At 44.9% G+C, this 23,853-nt stretch overlaps 1 protein-coding gene across 14 annotated transcripts in view; it reads right to left on the bottom strand.

The window, feature by feature from the left end:
* AOPEP (aminopeptidase O (putative)) overlaps positions 1-23,853 on the bottom strand; it is a 464,323-nt gene that overhangs the window by 20,083 nt on the left and 420,387 nt on the right. For 12 of the 14 annotated variants that reach the window (XR_007518651.1, XM_049895756.1, XM_049895747.1 and 9 more), the window contains one exon: positions 15,816-15,932. The exons of 1 other annotated variant lie outside the window; for it this stretch is intronic. Coding sequence is in view for 11 of the 13 variants with exons in the window: in XM_049895756.1 (XP_049751713.1) it covers positions 15,816-15,932 (117 nt within the window). In the remaining 2 variants the exon portion in view is untranslated. Of the gene's footprint in view, positions 1-15,815; positions 15,933-23,853 lie in introns of those variants that run through there. One more of the 14 variants, XR_007518652.1, reaches the window with a different exon arrangement.

Below are 23,853 nucleotides of genomic sequence, written 5' to 3'. Positions count from 1 at the left end.
GATCTACTTCCCCCAAAAATCAGCCACTGTAACCCCGCAGAGCAGAGCACAGCCCTACTCTGACACACGTGGGGCTGCCATGAATTGGACTTGACAGCAACTGGTTTTACAAAATATGCGCTTCTGTTAGTAAGTATACTGTAGTTCAATTAGGCTTTCAGTTTTCTAATTATACCAGAAAGTCTTAAGCATGTCCCAGCAACCTTCAGCCTTTTAACAAGAAGGCTGAGCTAGGGTGGACAGAGGGGACAGAGGACGTCTGCAGGGACACCACAGTGCCATCGCTGGCTAGCCCCATTCAGCACACCCCCGTTTCCTTGAATGACCCGACAAAGCCATATCCCTGAACCCACGTCACCATCAGTCTCCATGTGCCCAGCAAATGGGTCACTCCCAGAGTTGCATCTTACCGTCTTTCAAGTGCACACTGCTCTCTGAAATCATAGTGTCTACGTCTTGTTTTATGTCTCTGCTCACACTGAACTGCAAGCTTGGTGAGGGCAGGGGCCTTGGCGATCTTCAGGCCACCGCCCCCGCCCTCCAGCTCCGTCTCAAAGCCTGGCACACAGTATGTGCTTGATACATGTTTTTGAGTGAAGCACCACTTCTGAAAACTCTGAATGCTTTTCAGCTACTTGGAAATGATAATGCAGTGCTGGAAGCTGTAAAACGCTTTGAAGAGTGCCACCCATCCTATTTATGACAGGAAGCGCTCCTCTTTCTTTTCAGTCCTTTTGATTTTGAAATTCACTGTTGAAGGGAAAAACCCTGTGCAGGGAATATGATCTGGGAAGTCCACTAAACCTCATTTAGAGTTCCATTTTGTATCTGTAAACAGAAAGGCCAAGGCTCATGGCTTTTGTAAGTTAATAAGCCTAACATTGCAATAAACAAACCTGCTTTTTCAATTTGTGTCCGTAAATTAGATTTAACTTTGCTTTAAAGTGGGTTTATTGCTGGTGAGGGAAGCTGCCTGACTGCCCGGGAGCCTTTGCAGAGCCCCAGCGAGGCAGACAGGACTCCTAAAGCTAAGTGTCTTGTTTAGGGGCATCTATAATGGCCAGGATGTCTGGCCTACTGGTTCTCGTGAGAGAAGATTAAAGAACCATCAACAGTAAGGCTGCCAGGTAAGTTTTTCCACGTTTGCGGTTTTGATTCTATCATTTATCCTTTTCTCTTTCACCTTGACTGCTCCTCACTCCCAAATGGCTGCGATCTTAACTTTTGCTTTTTTAAAACTAAGGGGAAGGAGGAACTCAGGTGGTGCAGTGGTTTAAAGCACTTGGCTGCTATCCAGAAGGCCGGCAGTTCGAACCCACCAGCCGCTCTGGGGGAGAAAGATGCAGCAGTCTGTCCCTATAAAGATTACAGCCTTGGAAACCCTATAGGACTCTGTCCTATAGGGTCACTGTGAGTCGGAACTGACTTGATGGCAAATGGGTTTTTTTAAAGGGAATGGAAACATACTTTGTTTGCTGTCATAAAGCCAGGCTAGTCAATCCCTAGGCCCCCGGGTAAGTGAACAAACGAGGCACTGGAGGCTCTTGGCTCTTCTTCCAGGGCTCTGAATTGTCTGGCTCCCGCTGTGTCTGGGGTGCTTTGTCTAAACTGGGGCTGTAACCACAGGTCAAACAGGGATCTTCTCAATCTGGTGTGGGGACCACACACTTCATCTGCCCATGGAGAGTGTGGTGACGCAGATAAAATGACAAACGTAGTAGAGAGAGGTGCCCTTGCTCACGTTGCGTTCCCTCTTTCAAGTTCTGGTCTTTCTTCCCTTTCCTCTGGCTATGCTACTTCATCTAACCATATTAAAGCTATTAAAGGTCACTGGCTCCAAAAAGTGGAGCCTGGGGGCCCAGGGCATGCCCACCCTGAAATACCGCCGAGTTTGTCTTCCTGCCCTATCAAAACAAAAACCAAACTAAACCTATTGCCATCAAGTCGATCCCGACTCATAGCCACCCTATGAACTGCTCGCTAAATAACTATACATTCAGAGAGCCAATTCTGAGCTAGGAGATAACACTCTGCCTTCTTTCTTCATTTCGTTACAATGTAACACACAGCCTTTGCCAAAGCAGGACTTTCACTGTTGGCCGAATAAATGACCACGGGTTATGGCCTGAGTTCTGAGGGGGCACTTGAGCCTTCTCTCGCTTTCATCAGAGGCAGACTCAACTCTGGAGGGCCCCACGAGGTCGGCTGAAGAGGCATGCTCTCCTTAAGGGGTCTTGCTATGGGCTTAGTTACTCTAATCACTTTATTGTGCTATTGCAGGATGCCTCGAGGTCTGGGAAGTCTCTGTCCAACACTTAAGTACTGGATATTGAGGACAAAGTGGTGAATGAGACAGACAAGCCCCTGATCTCATGGACTCGTCGTGAGGTGCCATCCAGTCAATTCCAACTCACATCAACCCTATGGACAACAGAATGAAACACTGCCCAGTCCTGTGCCATCCTCACAGCCATTACTATGCTTGAGCTCATCGTAGCAACCACTGTGTCAATCCATCGCGCTGAGAGTCTTCCTCTTTTGCTGACCCTCTACTTTACCAACTATGATGTCCTTTTCCAGGGACTGGTCCCTCCTGGTAACATGTGAAAAAAAGCCTTGCTATTCTCATTTCTAAGGAGCATTCTGGTCAGCAGAAACACTAAGGAAAATCCAGGTAACCAGCAGGTGCAGAATCACAAAAAAGGGCATAATCGGGTATGGAGGGGGCGTGGCGAGGTATGTCCTCACAGAAGCCACCCCAAGAAGGGGTTATGTAAATTAAGACCTTGATGGGGCGGGGGGAACCCAGCTATTGAAGGAGGGCATTATAAGCCAGTCAACTTCTATCCATATCACGAGTTCCCGTAAAAAAAAAACCCCAACCCTCCCTTCCCCCTCTCTTCTTAATGGCTATTTCTTCCACTACCCTTTTCTACAGGAGCCTAAGAAATGGATTTTAAAAATAAATCCCAAGACCTAAATGTAAGAGCTTTAGCTATAAAACTCTTAGAAAAAAACACAGGCAAGACCAGTTGGTCTACAGAACACAGTTGCCTGTGGTTCAAGGCTGTGGTGAAGAGACCTGTAGTTTAAGTAGCTTTAAAAATCTAATTTTAGTGCCACCTCATGAAATTTAGCTGGTCTCCTCTGAGCTTCTGTTCCTTGACATCTACACAAAATACCACTATCTGCATGTAAGTGGAGATCCTTTGTAAATCTTCACCACCTTGGAATAGGTGATGGTTTCTTGGATCTGAGACCAAAAGCACACAGAAGAAAAAATAAACTGAACTTCATCAAAATTAAAAATGTTTCTGCTAAAAAGGACACCATCAAGATACTGAAAAGATAACCTATAGAACAGGAGAAATTATTTACAAATCAAGTATCTGATAAAGGAATTGTATCTAAAACATTTAAGGAACTATTACAACTCAGTAACAAATAACCCAACTTTAAAACAAGCAGAAGATCTACCTAGACGTTTCTCCAAAAAAGAGGTAAAATGGTCAATAAGCTCACGAGAGCATGCCCAACGTCTTTTCGTTAGGGAATCGCAAATCAAAACCACAATGAGATACCACTTCATACCCAACAGGATGTCTAAAATAAAAAAGAGACGTAACAAGTGCTGACGAGGATACGGAGAAATTAGAACCTTTGTAAACTTTTGTGCCGCCACTTTGGAAAACAGTCTGTTACTTTCTCAAAATATTATAAAGAGTTATCACATGACCCCGCAATTCCACTTCCAGAGAATTGAAAACAGATGTTCACACAAAAACTTGGACACAAACGTTCATAGCAGCATTAAACAAAAAAGCCAAAAAGTAGAAACAACTCGAACGCGCAGCAACTGATGACTGGATAAACAAATATGGTATATCCACACAATGGAATATTACCTGGCAATAAAAAGGAATGAAGTACTCATATATGCTACAACCTGAATGAATCTTGAAAACCGATGCTAAGTGAAAGAGCCAGACGCAAAAGACCACATATTGCATGATTCTATTTACATGAACAGTCCACAACGGGCAAATCTAGAAAGACAGAAAGTAGACTAGTGGACGCCTAGGTCTGAGGGAAGGGGCCCTGGTGCAGCAGTGGTTAAGCACTCGGCTGTTAAGCAAAAGGTCAGCGGTTGGAACCCAGTAGCCATCCTTGGGAAAAGGGTGTGGCAGTCTGCTTCTGTAAAGATTACAGCCTTGGAAATCCTACAGCGTTCTACTCTGTCCTATAGGGTCAACTATGAGTTGGAACTGACTCAAGAGGAAACTGGTCTCATTCTGCTTTACGGCTGAGGGAATAGGAGGTTGGAGGGTGATGGCTAAAGCACATAGGATTTTCTTTTTTGGGATGATAAAATGTTCTGAAATTGATTGTGGTAATGGTTTGTACAAGTCTGTAAAATACTAAAAAACCACTGAATTGTACACTTTAAATGGGTCAATTGTATGGTATGTGAATTATCTGTCTAAAAAGTTATTAAAAAAAACACACACACACACACACACAACAAAAACGAAAACACCTAAGAGCTGAGGTGTGGAAGAGACTTTCAGCAAAAGGATGCCACCCTAACAAGACTATCTGGAGTCCTGACAGCAGAGCCACGTGGAGAGGCTTGGGCTGGGCTGCTAATACCTGGCTGGCCCATGCCCTTGCTGCCTGGGACTTCCTGTGCTCAGCCTGGGCACCTGGTTCTACCTGCATGTGGGCAAGACCAGTAGCTCCCTGTGGTGCAAGGCTGCAGTGAAGCAGCACACCCAAGCAGCTTTAATAATTCATTGTAGGGCCACCCCATAAAGTTTAGTTGGTCTCTTCTGTGTTTATGTTCCCTGACATCCATACAGAATACCATCTTTTGCATGTAAGTGAGGAATCCTCTCGTTTGTTAAATGATTTGTGTTCAATGTCCTGCTGCCAGATACCAGTCAAATATTCACATGTAAGAGATATAACATGCCAGGAAAACCTGAGGTCTCTAGAGCATCCACTCTCTGGGGTGGAAAACCACAGGAAATGCGCTTTACTCCTGGATCTTCTGGAAAGCTCCCTCACACTGTCAGCAGAAATTCTATCGCACCTGGAGTGCCCGGTGCCACAAGTCAAAGATCAGACAAACACTCAAATCCTGGTGTGCCGAGGTACTACCAAGCAAAGCAAGGCCTACAGGACAGGCACAGAGGGAAGAAAGCAACCTGGGGGAAACAACACCTGAGAACGCCGGCGTAGTGGTTAAGAGCATGGCTGCTATCCAAAAGGCTGGCAGTTCAAATCCACCAGCCACTCCTTGGAAACTCGATGGGGCAGTTCTACTCTGTCCTATAGGGTCGCTATGAGTCAGAATCAACTCGACGGCAATAGGTTTGGTTTTTAAAGGTACATTTTTGTTTTTGGAGGTTCAAGTCCACCCACAGGCACCTGGGAAGAAAGGCCTGGCAACCTACTTCCGAAAAATCAGCCACTGAAAACCCTACGGAGTAGTCCTACTACTGGTGGGTTAGAACTACTCCATAGGGTTTCCGTGAGGTAGAGCTGACTTGATGGCGACTGGTGGCGGTGGTGAAGATCCAGTTTACAAGTGAACAGGGGCCAGTTTACGACGGAGGAGGAAAATGGCAGCGTTCAGAAACTGTATTTTTTTTTTGGTGTAAATTCTGGTATAGAAACCTAATACAAAAATATGCTAACCTACTGACTGAAGGTATAAAGAACCTAGAAGCCCCAATGAAATCCCACATACAATGGTTTCACTCGACACCTCTGAAGAACAAAACGAAGGTAAGATGCAGCTGGTTTCGTGCCTATACTGAAAAAGGTTCATTCACTGGGGCAATGCTATGGAGAACCCCAGGGAATGTTTAAGTCCCTGCATCTTTCTGAGGAAATCTGGACAGACGGGGGTGGGGTGGGTATAGAGCAAGAATAGATAAATTTTCAGATAGCTATCAAATAGGGCCAGCTGTTAAATAAAGCAGCAAACACAGCAAAGAATAATAAGCGACCAGTAACTTTTCTAATAGAAGTCTTGCTGAATTTGTAGCTAAAAAGCCACCTTGTTCAACATTCTTTTTTCTCATACAGATAAAGTCTAAATATTATGAGCTGATTACAATTATGTATTAAGAGGATCATTCGAAGAAAAATGAATGAGCCAGGCTGTACCGTCAATGGCTCGTTTCTCTCCACTCCTTTAACCAACATATGACCAGCCAAACATACTGCAACGATTCGCAGTAAATAAAGCACAGTCCTGAGCTCAGGAACAAAAGAGGAAGACTGATGTTAAAAAAGAAAGAAAAGAAAGAAAGTTCTTTATTTTGACATTTAAATCAGCTTTAACAAAAACCCCTCTATCACAGTATAGCAGAGAAGACTTCATTGGTTGCAGGGTTTTCAAAGAAAAATTCTAGGGGCATAGAATAACGAAGAAAAACCCAAGAAATACTCAGAGACACCATGCTGACTTTGAAGGGATGTTCTCAAAACATTTGATTAAATGTTTAATAAACCAAATACAACAAAGAAAAAAAACCCAAATAGAACCAAAGAATTACGTAAGAATGATTCTCTCCCTTATCATAAAACATACATGGTTTAAAAAGAAAAGTCTAAAGCAACTAAAGAAAAATACCCCAACCCCCTATTTTTCAACCTATACCCCTCCCAGCTTTCCAAACTCTAGAAAAGACAGCATAATGCTGTGTCTAAGAGGAAGCCGCGGCCCTTGCAATGGCCTTGGCTTTATTTTGTCCTTAACTGACCTTAAGTCACATTCTTTGTAAGTCACATCCTAAAGTTCAAATTGATCAGCATCTGACCTCTTGATGTGCGGCCTGAACTTGACCAAGCCAGGGCCACAAGCCAGGCTCCCTGGACCTGCACAGCTCCATGTGAAGTCCAGCCCTCTCATTTGATCCTGGAAAGCCACTTCACTAATTACCACATGCCATCCGGACCCTCCACAAGAGCGTCTTCCTTATGTTCAATCTGAAAATGGACCGCACAGGTTCATTCCATGGTGCTGCCTCCCCACAATGCCGGCGGAGGCCCTGATGGACGGGTGGCTCTGTGTTGAGCAGGGGTATGCAGGCACCCGGGGCAGCCGCTGTCCCGTCCACTTCTGGCCGCTGGGGCTCCTTAGCACTGCGGAGTGGAGGTCGGCACACATACAATGCTTCCTACTCTCAGGCCTCGGAGCTCCTTAGACAATGTCATCAGCACAGAGGATTCCAGTCGCACTGTGGCCACTGCTTTGCAGGCGGCCAACCCCAGTGACGTGGTCAGGGAAGAACAGCTGTGCATGGCCCTCACAATGGAGACCCTGGGTGGTGCAAATGGCTAACATGGGTGGCTGCTAACCACAAAGTTTGCAGTTTGAGTCCACCCAGAGGTACCTCAGAAGAAAGGCCTGGTGATCTACTTCTGAAAAATGAGCGACTGAAAACCCTACGGGGCACAGTTCTACTCTGACGCCCGTGGGGTCCCCATGAGTCAGAGTCGACTTGATGGCAACTGATTTTTGCCCTCACCAACTACCACGATACCAGCACCTGATGTCAGTAAATCCATTTTCTGCCTCTATGCTACTTAGATTCTACATCAAGGTAAACAAAAGTAGACAGGAAAGCACCAAGGTAAGGGCACCACACTTTAATGAGCTGTTGAGCATCCTGAAATGACAACAAAGCCCCCAAACTTAACATCTAACCTTTCCTCTAAACTGTGAAAAAAACAAAATAGAAATAACATCTTATTTGTTTTGTAGCCTGAATACTACAAAAGGCAATCAGGAGATAAAATGGAAAACAGGGAATGGACCCCCTTGAACACTTAAGTCTCCAGGACCCTCCAACATAGAAGAAAGTCATCTGGAGTCAAAAGCTCTTTAGCATTAAAAGGAATGGGCAGAGTCAGAGCAACAGATCAATTTTAGAATTCAGAGATAGAACCCTGGCTAAACATTTATTCCTTGCTCTTTTAATAAACCTCTCTTCTTCTTGTTGATTGCCATAGAGTCAATTCCGACTCATGACAGCACCCTGTGCCACAGAATAAAACTTCTCCACAGGGTTTTCTTGGCTGTAATCTTTATTAAGCAGATCACCAGTCTTTTCTTCCTAGGCACTACTGGTGGGTTTGAACTGCCAACCTTTAGGTTAGCAGTCCAGCACAAACTGTTCACACCACCTAGGGACTTTAATAAACCTCTCTAAAACCCCCAAAACCAAACCCATTGCTATGGAGTTGATTTCAACTCATAGCGACCCTATAGGACAGAGCAGAACTGCCCCGTAGGGTTTCCAAGGCTGAAATCTTTATGGAAGCAGACTGCCACATCTTTCTTCCACATAGCAGCTGGTGGGTTCAAACTGCTGACCTTTCAGTTAGCAGCCAAGCACTTTAACCACTGTCCCAACAGGTCTATAATCACTAAGTGCTCTTGTTTCATAAAACTATGCTCTGACTTGGCCTAAATCAAATTCTGAGCTCAGTCTCAAGAGCTGTCAGACTGTGGTCTGCCTGGAAATGCCGTCCACCTTTGGACGCTACACAAATGTTGTGGGGTTTTCTTTGCAAGGGAACGATGTATTTAAATACACACCCTTCCTACCCTTCCCGCCCTTCCGGCATGCATAAGACCCCCACGGGCAGTGAGAGGGGACCAGGTTCACAGGAAACATGCAGAGGCAGGGAAAGGCGTGCAAGGGAGGACTGACTCCATCTGCAACCACACATTCCAAGTGTCCTTTGTGGACTATGACACAGACAGATGCTGGTTTTCTCTGCAGACTGGCAGTTAAAACAGGTTTGTCCTGATGCCCTAATCTGTTTCCTTAGGTTTACTTGCTACTACTACTTTAGTTTGCAATTCCTTCTCTTTCTTCCTTCAAAGCAAGTGGCAGCTACTCACATGGTAGATTTTGCTCCCAACCCTTCCAGTGAGAGTTCTGTGGAGCCTGGGAGAGCAAGGCAGCACAGGGTGGCCCTCAGTGTTGTGAACCATCCTTCTTGCCGCTCTGTTCTGCACTGTAACCAACTGTCAGGGACTTTACTGGGTGACAGTAGTGGCTCTTAACTGGGTGACTCTGTTCTCTAAGGAAGAATGGCAATGTCTGGAGAGATTTTTGATTGTCATACCTGGGGGACAGGGGTGCTACTGGCATCTCATGGGTAGAGTGGCCAGGGATGGTTTCAGGACTGCTAAACATCCCACATCCCACGGAGGGAGTGCTGGTAGTGCAGTGGTTAGCTAACCAAAAAAAAGGTCAGTAGTTCGAATCTACCAGCCACTCCTTGGAAACCCTATGGGGCATTTTTACTTTGCCCTATAGGGTTGCCATGAGTCAGAATTGGCTCGATGGCAACAGGTTTTTTGGAAACATCCCACAATGCACAGGAAAGTGCCCCACGACAAGAAATTATTTGGTCCAAAATGTCAATAATGCCAAGATTAAGAAACCTTGATTGAGAGCAACAGCTCCTTACCTCCCCCCGTCCCTGAAAAAAAAGAACAAGAATTCTGTGGCCAAATGTTTAAGAGGTCCTAATGATTAAGTAAGGGCAGTGGTGCCTCAGTGGAAGAATTCTCACGTTCCACGTGGGTAACCCAGGTTCAATTTCTGGCTAATGCACCTCAAATGCAGCCACTACGTAGACGGTAGAGCTTCCAGACTTCAGATGGACTGGGAAGAAAGGGCTGGAGATCTACTTCCGAAAATCAGCCACTGAAAACCCTACGGGTCACAATGGTCCGATTCACAAATGATCACGGGGATGGTGCAGGATCCGGCAGCCTTCTGTTCTGTCGTGCATGGGGTTGCCCTGAGTCAGGGCCGGACTCAACGGCAGCCGACAACAATATTTAGATTGCTTATAAGGAGTGACTGTTGGGAACAGAGTATACATCTAGCAACTGAGCATATTTCTTTCCTCTCTGCTAGTCCTGGCAGACTAAAAAGATGAAATAGCTAAAAAAAAAAAAAAAGAATATAAAGGTTCTTTAGGAGCCCTGGTGGTGCAGTGGTTAAGAACTCGGATGCTAACCAAAAGGCTGGCAGTTCGAATCCACCAGCTGCTCCTTGGAAACCCTATGGGGGCAGTTCTACTCTGTCCTATAGGGTCGCTATGAATACGAATCGACTTGACAGCAATGGGTTTTTTTTTTTTTTTTTAAGAGCAGATAGGATAATGTGCATCTTGTGTGAACAGAAATGTTAAAAATATGGGTGTCTCACAGCTGTTTTCTCATCTTATACTGTCAACACTCCCATGAAGAAGGTACCTACAGCTCCGTTTTAATCATGAGGAAATCGAGGCTCGTGTTCTGGCCAATGCCAGGTACTAGAACTAGGTGTTCAACTGAGATCAAGAAATGGAACTGCAGCCCATATGCACACAAAGCAGGTGTCATCCTCCTCGTCATGGAGGGCTGCGCAAGAGGGTGGTGCCTGTGAAGGGAAGCCAGAGAGGTGAAACCGGGGGGCAGGCTGAGGTCTGCTACACCCACACTTTCTCACTCCAGTATTATCCAAGAGGCTTCTTTCTTTCAACAGTATTTTCCCAAACACAGGGAGAGAGGAATTTGCAACCAACTGTTGATGCTGGTAATGGCATCCCCCATAAAATTTTCTGGTTTTAACACAGAACTGAAACAGGAGAGCAGAGACTGCTACCACAGAAGCCCAGGTGGGGTCCTCTCTCCTTAGTGCCCCCCCCCCCACTTCAATCTACGCTAGATAAGACAGTGAGTTGCTGTTTTTCAATTTTCAAGAATGATGTTGGGAGAGCCTATCACTTGAGGTATGCCCCCAATTTTGAAGTACTCAATGGTAGTTTGCAGAAAGAAGTTGCTCTGGGGTTCTTGGGCGACAAAGTCAGAGAGCCAAGTTCTAGGGCTCCTCACGTTGCTATCACAGGGTTGTTATTCTCACAGCTTAAAAGACCCACTAAAGAGGCAGGAAATTTACTATTTAAAAAGGGACTGTAAACAATATCTTCTTGTTCCAAGAATCAAAAAAAAAAATTTTTTTTTTTTTTAATATTACAGCTCTTTTCTTGAACCAAGAGGCTCAAAAACTGTAGACATCTCTTCAGCTTGCTTTCCTGCTTGGTTAGTGCGGCCCAGCATATGGCCAGTGCTCTCTGTGACTCGGTGTAAACATGCTGATCCTGGTAGTCTGTTCTACTCTCCACCATGCCTCACACTTCAGAGGGTGGCAGCGAGGTGCGGTGGGCAGTACATGAGATGTGAAATGGCCTGGGACTGTATGAAGTACTGCACCCAGGTATGTGGCAAGGCTGTATCCTTCCACCATACTTATCCGATCTGTAAACTGAGCAAATCGTCTGAGAAGCTGGACTATAAGAAGGCGGCGGCAGCATCTGGACTGGAGGAAGACTCATTAACAACCTTCGACATGCAGATGATACAGCCTTCCTTGCTAAAAGCCAGGAGGACTCGAACCACTTACTGATGAAGATCAAAGACTACAGCCTCTAGTATGGATTACGCCTCAACATAAAACAAAAATCCTCACCGCTGGACCAATAAGCAACATCATGATAAACTGAGAAAAGACTGAAGTTGTCAAGAATTTCATTTTACTTGGATCCACAATCAATGCCCATGGAAGCAGTAGTCAAGAAATCAGATGACACATTGCACTGGGCAAATCTGCTGCAAAAGACCTCTTTAAAGTGTTAAAAAGCAAAGATGTCACTTTGAGGCTAAGGTGTGCCTGACCCAAGACACAGTATTTTCAGTTGCCTCGTATGTATGCGAAAGCTGGACGATGAATAAGGAAGATGAAAGAATCATCGATGCCTCTGAATTACAGGGTTGGTGAAGAATACTGAAAAGGCCATGGACTGCCATGAAAAGTGAACAAATCTATCTTGGAAGAAGTACAGCCGGAATGCCCCTCAGAAACAAGGATGGTGAGACTTTGTCTCATGTACTTGTCTCATGTAACTCAGGTTATCAGGAGGGACCAGTCCCTGGAGGTAGACTTCATAAAGTAAAGGGTCAGAGAAAAAGAGGAAGACCTTCAATGAGACGGACTGACACAGTAGCTGCAATAATGGCCTCGAACACAGCAACAACTGTAAGGATGGCACAGAACCAGGCAGTGTTTCGTTCTGTGGTACATGGGGTCACTGAGACAGGACCAACTCGACAGCACCTAACAACAACTCTACCCATCTTTTTATTAATTTTTGTCTTTGTGCAGTTTTCCTTTAAAATTTTGAACACTAGGTATGACTTCCCTCTGGAGAACTCTGCATCCACACCTGCGTGATGTGAGCACACTGAGGATGGGGGGGCAGGTGGGGGTATGTAACCTGGAACAGCATTTGGAGGCCGATATCCAACAACCCGGAAGGGCCACATCATCAGACTCCGTGCCCCTCAAAAACACTGACCAATAGGTCAGACATCCTACGTCCACGACGGAAACACAGAAGCAACCAAACTAATACAAATACTGTGATACCTAAAAAAATAATTAAAAATAAACTTCACACTGACAGGGCACAGGCCCACCCACACACCCTGAAAGGCAGGAGGGAGAGAGGAACCAAGAGAGACGCCTGGCAGACAAACTGCTGGAACACAGGGACCCTGGACCACTTTAGTTGTCAGGTTTCTTACGTAGGAGACTCTGACAGATACACCAAGAAAACACTGCTACGTCAACAGGGGTTTTGCAACGCACTTTGCGATTAGCAGTATCAGCAGCCAAAGACTCAACTTAGATGAGCTGTGGATACGCTGTGGCAGCTAATGAATGCAGCAGCAGGCTTGCCTTCTCAGCAGGTGATGTTACTTACGTATATGGGTTCAGAAGAAGGGGACCCTTCCCTTAAATTTTCAAACTACAGGGGATACCAGACACAGCAGTTGAAGCAATGGGGCATATACATACCCCCACGAGCACTCTCTGCTCCGCACTACATGCCTTTCTGCACCAGACATCTAATGTGACACCATGGCTCTGACACGCCATGACTCAACGCGAGAACGGCCAGAGAAACACCTCTAGAGCCGCCTCCCACGGGACGCTGCAGTACACAACCTCCACACTTCTCTATCTCCGACTTTCAAACGGTGGCTCTTTTACATAGTAATGCGCCCTGGTAACAGCTGGAAGGAACTGTTTGTTAAGTCAAGGAGAAGGACGTAGGATAAAGTCAGAACATTTTAAGACTTTTCCCACCAAATAACAACTCTTTCTATGCTGTCACTTAAAATAAAAAAAAAAATAAAGGCAGATGGTTATTCAACCCCATCCCAGCTAAGCAGTGTCACGATAAATCACACTTCACTAATACAGTTTTTAGAAACACCCTGGTCGGCTAAAATCCTGTTCGTTTTCTGCTCTGAGTGACACTTCAAGTTAACCTCATGGTGAGATCGGCTGTCACGTAACTGTGCGCTGGGACCTCAGATGGCCCAGGACCCAGGAAGGGGGACACCAGAAGAGCAGTAACTGTTAGAGCAAACCCCCAAGTGTGCACGGTGGCCTCAAGGCCCTCCTTGATCTGCTCCTGCCCAACCCGACTCAACCCCGAGGCTCCAGAGCAGGGATCAAACGGCCATGTCCCAAGCCAGCCCACAAAAGAGTGGGTTGTGCGTTTTTAAACAGCACAATGGCTTTTAAGTGAAAAGGGATATTTTGTGATATGTGGTAACTCCGTGACATCCAAGTTTCAGGGCCCATAAATAAAGTTTTATTGGAACACAGCCACATCGTTTCTTTTATGCATTGTGTATGGCTGCTTTCACGATACAACAAAGCGGGGTGGCTGGGACAGAGGCCAGGTGGCATGAAACATTAACTGTCTGGCCCCTTACAGGAAAAGTTTGCAGAGCACTGCCCTAGAACACGGTGAGCTCACGCCTTTGCACTGGCTGTCACCTCTGCATGGACGCTGCTCCCACCTGTCTGTGAGTGGCCAGCACCTTCTCGTCCTTAGGTCTTGGCTCAAATGTCACTTTCTCTGAATGGCCTTTCCTGATCACTCTTTCTTGTGGAACCCACTCCCAACTTCACCCTGTCTATGGGACTTCGTAGATCTTATCTGAAGTTGTCTTGTTCACTTATTTATGAGCGGTCTTTCATTCAGAAGAATGTAAGATCCCTGAGGGTAAACCCTTGTCTGTTACGTCCACTGTGGCATCCGAGTGCCTCTCAGGGCCAGCGTGTGTGACCTGCGTGACCACTGTGCCAGCCCCAGAGGCTCATCCTGACAGGTCAAGCTGGAGACTGCCCTGTCCTTGGGCATCGTGATACGTTTATGAGAGTAAAAACAAGCGGTCCAACACAACCTGTTACCTTCTCAAAGGCTTACGAGGTTATACGTAAAACTAACTTGAGCTGTGTTTTCCACCAAAAGAAAGGGGCAAAAACAGAGTCTACCACCCCTTATGGCTTCCGAAGGGCATCGAGTGACAAGTGCTGGGCTCTGCCTCTGTCTGTCCACCACCCAGGGCAGGAGGGTGACATTTCCCTGGTATTCAGCCCCGATTAAAGTATAACCTAATGCCTATAAATAGAAATGCCTTTTAAACACTAATTAAAAATAACAGTCTGGCATTTGGAAGTTCCTATAAACAAAAGCATAAGAGATGAAACAAACAGCAACGATAGCAACCTTTGATCTTGTGCTCAGGTGGGTAAAAAGCTACACGTTTCTTCTCTGGGGTTTTTCAATTAACTCCTAATTTTATGGGGGTTTTAAAACATGCAACAGTAGCCACCTCACCCTTTTAATCTAATAATGTGCTGACTTTTCTCAATTTATTTCATTTTAATTACTGTGAAATTAATAATATCTTAACACAGAATATACCCAAAATAATGCCACTTCAACACTGCAATCAATAGGAAGAGCTTATTAATGAGCTTTTTTTACATTCCCTTTTTTATACAAAGTCTTCAATATCCAATGTGCATTTTATACTTTTAATACATCTCCAGTTCAAAATAGCCACATTTCAAGGCTCCAAAGACACATGGCACTAGTGGCTGCCATATTGTATAGCACAGTCCTAAAATGTTCAGTTATTTAATCAAGTCAAACTTACTTGTATTTTCTGCATTTAAAGAGTTTCTGCATTTATAAACTCTGGCTGCTCTCTTGTTTTACTTACAACGACTAACTACATTAAATATTTATTATTCAACACACACACAAGCTGGAATTCATCTTAAGATTCGCATTACATTCTTCACAATATGCTGAAAAATATTAAGAACCACATCATATTGCATCCCCACAAGCATCCAATTTTACTTTTCAAACCACGGCTGTTGGGTTTAGATTTCATTTCCTTTACATATGGCTCTTTTCCTGTCCTGACTAAATGCAACCAGGAAGCTCTGACACATGGGACCCAAGTTTCCTTAATGCACAACAGGACCTCGCCATCATCAGTACACAAGATGGCCTGTCCAAATTTATCATTCCAACACTCTGAAGCACTGGACACAGATTTTGGAAACAGCACACCCCACCTGCTACTTTCTTTAGGGGACTTATGTCCATCTTCACGATTTAAGAAAAGGGGAAATTGCAGGACCTCAAAGTACGAGGCCAAACACAGCCATGGTCACAGGCCTCCTGATGAAGCAAACGCAACCAGGGAGTGTTCATACTTTGCTTGAATACAGGCCCTCTGCACTTGTTAAGCAAACAGCATGGAAGTTTGCTAATGGAAATAGGGGCCTGCAAGGGGGCCAGCATTCTTTCTTCACCAGTAGGGAAGATCTGCCATTTAAGGACAGGGTGTTCCCAGTTACCTCTGCATCCTGCTCAGGGAGGCGGTATGTCTGCTGGAGGCTTTGCAGGGTTTGCGGGTGCAGGGTCTTCTGCTCCAAGAGACGCTCCAGAAGCAAGACCAGCTGGTCTGGAAGAAGCTAAGGGCAAAATCAAACAGCCTGTGAAGATGGCATTCAGTTTACGAGAAATGAAACCCAAACAGGCCAAAGATGGCACCTGGGTAATTTCAGCACAAGTGAAACGCAGATGACTGTGGAGGTGACTTTTTTAAGACCTTGGGGCTCACACTGTCTATATCCCAAAGACACTACATTCCGGGGACTCAATAAGCCCTACTTTCCATGGCCTTCTATTTCAGTTCTATATTTAGAGCAGATCAAACTGTGCTTATCTTAATAAAACATCACCATTAGATCTCTTCCTTTATGGCATGTGTATTTTTGGTCCAGTAGCCTGGAAAAATAAAGACTCAAGAAGCCATCTGATTTTAGACAAACACATGGAAACATAACAGAAATAAGCTTTTGTGTTTGCTTCTCTACCATGTAGACCCTACAAACGTACCTGCCGCACACTAAGAAAAAAGAGCACTTACCAGAACAAGAATTGTGTCTTGTGAGCTCTCCATTATAAAAGTTTATTGTTCCTTTTAAAAAATTAAGAAATGGTTGTATACAAAACATACAAGGTCACCTGTATTATGGAGTTTTCATACAGTATAGGTCAAAACCGTGTTACCAGTTAAGGGTAAAGAAGAGAATGTCTTTATATGGCACAAAAATAAAACAAACAAACCAACCATTCTGTGCTTGGCAAGCAGTACCTGTGAGATCCAAGAACCTAAGAGTCACCTGCGCTATTCGCCGCCGCACTGCAGCACCTACACAGTGCGCGTAGCACAGAGCTGCACTCACACCGTTAACGGGAAGAGAAATATCGATTTAGATGCAGCTTAGAGGAAATGAAAAATATTTATTGTAAAATTGCGGTTTTTCAATTACTATGATGAACTTCACTATTCTTCACCTTTAGCTTCTTTCCCTCTCTACATACGCCCAGGCAGTTCCTGTCATGACAATAAAAGAACAACTGGATTTAAATCTCGGTTTTCTGTTACTCTAAATGAAACTTGAAAATTCCTTGGCTTCTTCCTCCACCTATCTTCGGCTTTCTGCCCCAGTGTGCACTCTGCCTGCCCTGCTCCTCTCCCCCTCACTGAAGGACACAGACGTTTTCCACAATCTGCATGCAGAAAAATCAGCTAGGCAGCATGTACAACGGTTCACTACGTAATCCCACAATTTCCTCACCTCGTCCTAAGTTCTAACGAAGCCCCCACTTCCCCGCAGAGAGAGAGAGAGAGACAGACAGACGTGGACGCACATGGCTTGGGCCTTGGGCGTATTTCTTTCATGGCATCCCTCCACCCACCTCAAAGGCACGCTGTAGATTCCGCACAGGAAACAGGGCTGACAAGAGAAACGAGGTGCTTCAGCAAAAACGCAGGGTTACGCTCATCGCTGACCTGTGAGGTTCTACACAAGGGCTCAAAGAATTACTGACCATTTCCTTTTATCAGAACTCATGTGCCTGTAAGACGCTTTCAAGATACCAGTTTACTACGTAACCACTAGTGACAAAAACAAAAGTCTACCATTTTCTACAGCTTTAGACACACGTGAGGCTACTCTGATGAACTTCAAAGAAATCTGTTGTGCTTTATAAAACAGGCCAACCCAGGGCCCCTCCTCCTCCGTCTACACCCAAGAACCGTGGGGCTGGCAATTAGCGGTGGCCGGCAGAGGGAGGGCTCTGTCCACCTTGGACAACTGACCAGCAGCAGAGAGAATTTTTTCCTTTCTTGTTGGCTTCTCCTGTCATGGTTCCGCCTCTACATGGCTCAGCCGGCTGACTGGCAGCAAAGCCACCTGACGGCCTCCTTCCTGCTTGCTCACCAGCCTGCTCCAGCTTCTCCTTCTCTACATTCCAGGACCCTTCTCTAGGTCAAGGCCAGGCCTGCCCACAGCCTCGAGGCCACACCTCCCGGTTCCTCTAAGGCCGCTCCCTAAATGCCTTCTTGCACTCAAACCCTCTTCAGTGTGCCCCTCTCCTTTTCTCTCAAATCACAGGTCTTCTCCCCAACTCCACACTCACATGTATAGCTCCCCTTGCCCCCCAGGCCTGGGCATCCCTCACTGAGCAGCTATCCAACTCCAGAGGACACAGAGGGGAGGGCCCTGTTGCACCAGGTAGAAGCCCCAAGCAGAGTGGGTGCAGGAGGCAGGGAATGGCTCCGGGTATCCCTCCAGCCCATGTGGGGCATCTGCATCCCCAGAAGCACTCTCAAAAACTATAAGCAGTTTCTAAAAGTAGCCAGTCTTAGGGAAGGCAGCAATACTTAAATCTTGATGCCACAGTCAAGAGGGGTTACTCCAGAAATGGGAAGGCCGGCTTCTGGGAATGAATGGGCCCTGCCCGAGAGAGAAGGATTCTCAGCACTAATAGTGCTCAATCTAGCACAGAACACCCACCAGCCAGGGAAGGAGCCTCTCTCTCACTGGGGATCATTCGCTAACTAAATACAAGCAGGAACCAGCCCTGCCAATTTGCAGAATTACAGAGAAGAAAGAATAGAAAGAAAAGCATCTACCTATTACGTGCTGGAGCTTACAAAGAGGCCTATTGTTAGAACTCACACTTGGGACTTGGTTTCAACTACAGACCCGCGAAGGAGAGAAAGAAGCCCTGAGGAAGACGACTAGCTTTGTCCTCAAACTTGTTGCCATCAAGTCAATTTAGACTCATAGCGACTTTAAAGGACAGAATAAAACTGCCCCATAGCATTTCCAAGGAGTGGCTGGTGGCTTCGAACTGCACACCTTTTGGTTACCAGCTGATCTCTTAAGCACTGCGCCACTAGGGCTCCAGTTTTGTCCTCAACTTAGCCCAAGTGGATGTAGCCAACAAACAAAACTCCGGTTTAAAATCTAAGAATTATTAATATATGAACCTATCAAAACATGCTTCTGTATCTTTGTGCTTTCTTCTTGGCGCGAGTTCATACATCCGCACACAGAAACAGAGCTGCAGAGACCACTGGCAGTTCTGGTCCTCTCCAAACTTCATGCAACGGGAATACTTAAAGCTAAGCCGCGTGACTCGAGATGGACAACGGAGACACAGGGAGGGAGTGCCTGTGCAGGCGGACCTTCCCAGATCTTTAGTAAGAGTAATTTTCTCTAATTGGAGTGAGGTGCAAGGCAAGCACCCACAGCCCCTCCAGGCACCCGTTCCTCCTTCAGTACCAGCGCCTGACGTACTGGGGCAAGAGGCAGCTTGTCCAGAGGCGGACGGGACACAACAAGGTCCTCCAAAAGGGCGAGAACATTCCTCAATAACGCTACAAAGTTTCTTCCAGCTCAACTCCCTAGAATGGACTTGAATAAACGACTCTCACTTAGTAAACAACCTGTAGCCATCTGTCTTTCAACTCTAACTCTTACAATTCGTGGAGAAAACGGAGTTGCTAAACAATGAAAAAATAGAGAAAGCCAGTTTGTCACGTTTTTTAACGAATTTTGGTACCTAGACAGGATAACTAATTTGGCATCTCTCATTCACAAATAAGTAAACACTGCATAATTTTTAAATGAGACCACAGACCTTGAAAAGAGTATACTGAAGCACAAATGCCATAGAGAGCTACACTTTAACACAGCACATTTCTCTTTGTAAACTTCTGCTGCACTTAATGCCACCCTACAATGAAAAGGAACTAATAGTAATAAGTCGAAATGTCTGCACAGCAGCTGAAGACACCATACGCTAGCAAATGTTCCCAGAGCACGGCGCTGGGCACGAGACGTGCCCTGGCAGCTGGCACGGCAGTGGCGGGAAATGTTGTGTGGCTCATTCCTCTTCCACCCACGCTGAAATCACATTAAATTGCACATGACTTCTAGGCCAGCTCTGTTTTACTGCACCAGTAATGAGGGAGACAGACATGGCTTTCATTGTACCAGGGAGTGATCAAGAAAAATAAAGCACACGCTTCCGAGCACTAGCTCCTAAGAAGCTGGTCCTTTCGTCAGGATAAACAGAACTTGCCTTGATTTCTGAGGATCGATAGTGCCCCCTACCCACAGCTAAACAGTGATGGGAAGAGAAAGTCCTTTCCTTTGCACAAACAAGGAATTTGTGGCAGGGCTGTTATTTTTTCCATATGGAGACCACGGCAGTATTTTTAAAATGCATCTGCCTCGGAAACTTAGACAAAATAAGACTGGTGGGGTGCCAAAGTCATGGGGGTACCTGAAGAAAGAACTTCACAGAACCATACGAGTTGCTCAAATGAATACAAAAAAATTAAATGCTGAAGGAGGTCAGACACAAACGTTATTTGTTAAGGACTGAAGTCTGTATTCTCGCTCTAAACATGGGGGATTCCATAGTTGCTAACTACCCAGAAATGTACAAAGGAAAAAAAAGTCTATCTCGTACTTTTCCGAGTCAACTGAAAAGTTGAGGCTAGCCGCACAACTCTGAACAGTTTTAAAGAGTTTCCACATAGGCTCTTGGAAGGAAAATATGAATTTTCCAAACCCACCCTAGCCTACAAGCAGCACAAAGAAAACAAACCCTGGCTCTTCCAGAAGCCTCCGACTGCTGTCATGGGGCATCACTCGCTCTGAGCTCCCAGAAGACCACCCACGCAACCGAGGCCCTCCGCCACTTCCATAGTGCGATGCAGAAGAGGCCAGGTCTGCTACTGACCTTCCGCAGGCAGGACCCGAGACAAGGAACCCCACTGACTGCACCCCTCCAAAAGCAAACAGGAACCTTGCCTTGCAGGGTGCTGCAGCCTGTGACCAAGGAGGTCACCGAGAGGCTCCCAAGCAGCCACCGACTGACAGTGGCGTGAGTTCTATTATTACCCCATTATCACTCTGGGATCTGTGCCTAAATGAAGCATACTTCCTCCCTGATGCTGTTTCCTTTTATCCTGGCCGGAGACTAAAAGCAGATCAATGGGGGCAATACATATGATGTCACTTCAGTTTACAGCAACGGTCTCCCCCCTCCCTTTTCAGCCTGTCTGAAATACACAGAAAGATCAATTCTTCCCAAAAATGGTTAAAAAATGCTTAGGGAGCATTCTTCTTCCAGAAAAGCATTCTCTGCTATATTTGTCTATGTTACTACGGCAGGAACTGTTTACACTGAACAAAAACAGAAGAAATGGGGGAGGGAGAGAAATCTCCAATTCTCCTGTATGCTGGAGATTTGCTGGCTGAAATTTAACACAAGCAGGGTCCAGACCAGAATTAAAGCGAGCTGGCCTTTGAAAATCACATGGACAAGGGTTTCGGCTGTAGGAGGACAACAGACAGCAATTTTCCTTTGCCCCTGGGATAAAAAGGCAATCCCAAAGACACAACATGCTCTTTCATTTTTGTCAGATCTCCCCAAAGTCTGACCAACTCCTTTCCACTCTTCCCAGAAGACACTGGTCTCCCACACGATGTGCCTCATCCTGCCCCCACCATCCCTGGTGTGAGAGCCAACAGTCCCCACTGACAGAATTTCCTCACCAAGGGTGACAGGGAAGCCTGCCTGTAGGACATGAGGCAGAACTGAGAAACCAACTTATCTTGCAGATGTTCTTCTGAACCAAGTAAGACCAAAAAAACCCTAAAAACCTCCAAGTTGTATAAATTCCCACATGGTGATTTTTGCCAGTAGAGTAAAATTTGGGTATAATCAATGAAGCTCCTGGGGGGGAAAAAAAAAAAGTTCTCCTTCCTCACAACCCAAAAAGAAATATGAAATCCCCAAACACTGGCAAGAACCGTGCTCTTCTCACCAATGTGAATAAATGATGTTTTTTCAACTGTCACTTAAAAAAAATTTTTTTTTAATTTATTTTGTTGTTGAGTCTTGCCTTTTTTTAATGATATGCATCTTTAAGTGACAAAAATAAGCTCTTATACGGTAACACGAGCAGTCAACTGTCTGCCCAAGAGTAGCTTGGACCTAGGACATCAGTACGTGGTTCAAGCGTTTTTCGTTTAAACAAGTAACTTGTAGACAGGAAAAATGCAATTGGTTCGAATTGCTACTGAAAAAAAAATTATACTTTGTATACTGAAGCAAAAACTTAACACATTTTAAAAAAGAGCCAAAATTTAAGAATAGAAATCTGGGCTGGTCACATAATTTGGGGGCCACAAATTTGATTTGCCAGCAAATGACAGTCACCAAATAAAAACAAGAGTGAAAACAATTTTTGTCAAAATAAGGAAATCAATAATCAGGCATCTCTTCGTCCAGTAGATTCAGTTATTTTGATTATCAAACATTTCAGACATACCTATTTTGACTGTATGTCCATCATCAAAATTTAGAAAAAAATTAAAATAGAAGCAAATATTCATATACTTCATTTCACACAGAATTAAAGAAAGGATATTTCTTACATTTTGGGAAACAATGCTATCAATCACGGTTTAAAAAGGCTACTGCTTCCAAAACTGGTACCACAGTAACCAGAACGGACACCATCAACTAGCAAATACCATCTGAAACAATCTACAGTCACAAACCATTCTCATGTCTCCAGATTAAAAACCAAACACCAAACCCAGTGCCGTCGCGTCGATTCCGACTCATAGCGACCCCTATGGTGCCCCATACAGTTTCCAGGGAGCACCTGGTGGATTCGAACTGCTGATCCTTTGGTTAGCAGCTGTAGCACTTAACCACTGCACCACCAGGGTTTCCAGATTCTAAGGGTCAGATTTTCATGTGCTATCATTTCCCTAACTTTCATAAAAGTATTACCCAAAGAACATGCAATCTGACACAAAGCATATTCCTTAAATGATATAAAATGCAGTGCTCTGGTAGCGCAGTGGCTTAGAGCTATGGCGGCTAACCAAAAAAGTCAGCACTTCAAATCTACCAGCTGCTTGGAAACCCTATGGGGCAGTTAGTTCTACTCTGCCCTACAGGGTCACTATGAGTCGGAATGGATGGCAACGGGTTTGGCTTTTTTTTTTTTTTTTTTAATATAAAAAGCAATCTCTTGCCAACTGGATCTTGCTAACAAACCATGTATGCTAATGGTTTGTGATTACACATCTTGGAAAATAAAACATTGTAAATACTCAAATTGAAATTTTCCAGTATTCTGCAAGAGATGCCTGGGATCCTTGTATGTCTGCCTCCTCCCAAAGGGAGACCATTCCCAACTCGAATTTTATGCTTCTCAAAAAAATCATCACTCATGAAAAAGAAATTGTAAGTTCTTAAGTGATTCAGTCTATTTACCATTCACTGTGCCATGATAACAATGGCATACTCAACGTATGGCTTGTTTAAGGATTTTTAAAAGAATCTGGAACACTGCAAAGTATCAGAGAATACTTCTAACTTTTCTTGTGTTCCCAGTTTTCCTTCATAGAAATCTGTTTTTTCTTCTGTTTCCTGAGAATCAATACTCTTACCTAAATTAATACTACTGTGCTTCCTGACAGATACACTTATCTTGAATAAGGGTACATATTCTTATGAACCTGAGTTCCTACTTATACATGGTCATATTTTCTATTCAAAATTCTAGTTACATACTAACTTACGGCCTCCTAAAGAACACCAAGGAGTCCCCGGATGGCCCAAATGGTTAAGCATTACACTACTAACCAAAAGGTTGGCAGTACATATCCACCCAGAGACGCCTCAGAAGACAGGCCTGGCCATCTGCTTCCGAAGGTCACAGCCATTAAAAATCTTACATGGCAGTTCTACGCTGCACACATGGTGTCGCCATGAGTTGTAATCGACTAGACTGCAACTAACAACAACAAAAAACAGAGTATGAATACGCCTTTACGGTGAAGACTGTTCTGCTGGTTTTGCGTGTCAAACCTAGTTGTAGATACAGCACATGACCACACAGCGCATTTATTAAAAAGTATGAAATCAAATTATTTATGCGGTAAGACGGCAAGATGTTATTAAGTAAGAAAAAAGTTCAGCACAGAATGCAGAATATGGTTG

The sequence above is a fragment of the Elephas maximus genome, chromosome 9 (assembly GCF_024166365.1).
Source record: "Elephas maximus indicus isolate mEleMax1 chromosome 9, mEleMax1 primary haplotype, whole genome shotgun sequence".
In the NCBI taxonomy this organism is placed as follows: Eukaryota; Metazoa; Chordata; class Mammalia; order Proboscidea; family Elephantidae; genus Elephas; species Elephas maximus.
Note: the sequence above shows the minus strand (reverse complement) of the source record. Positions and strands in the feature narration are given on the sequence as shown.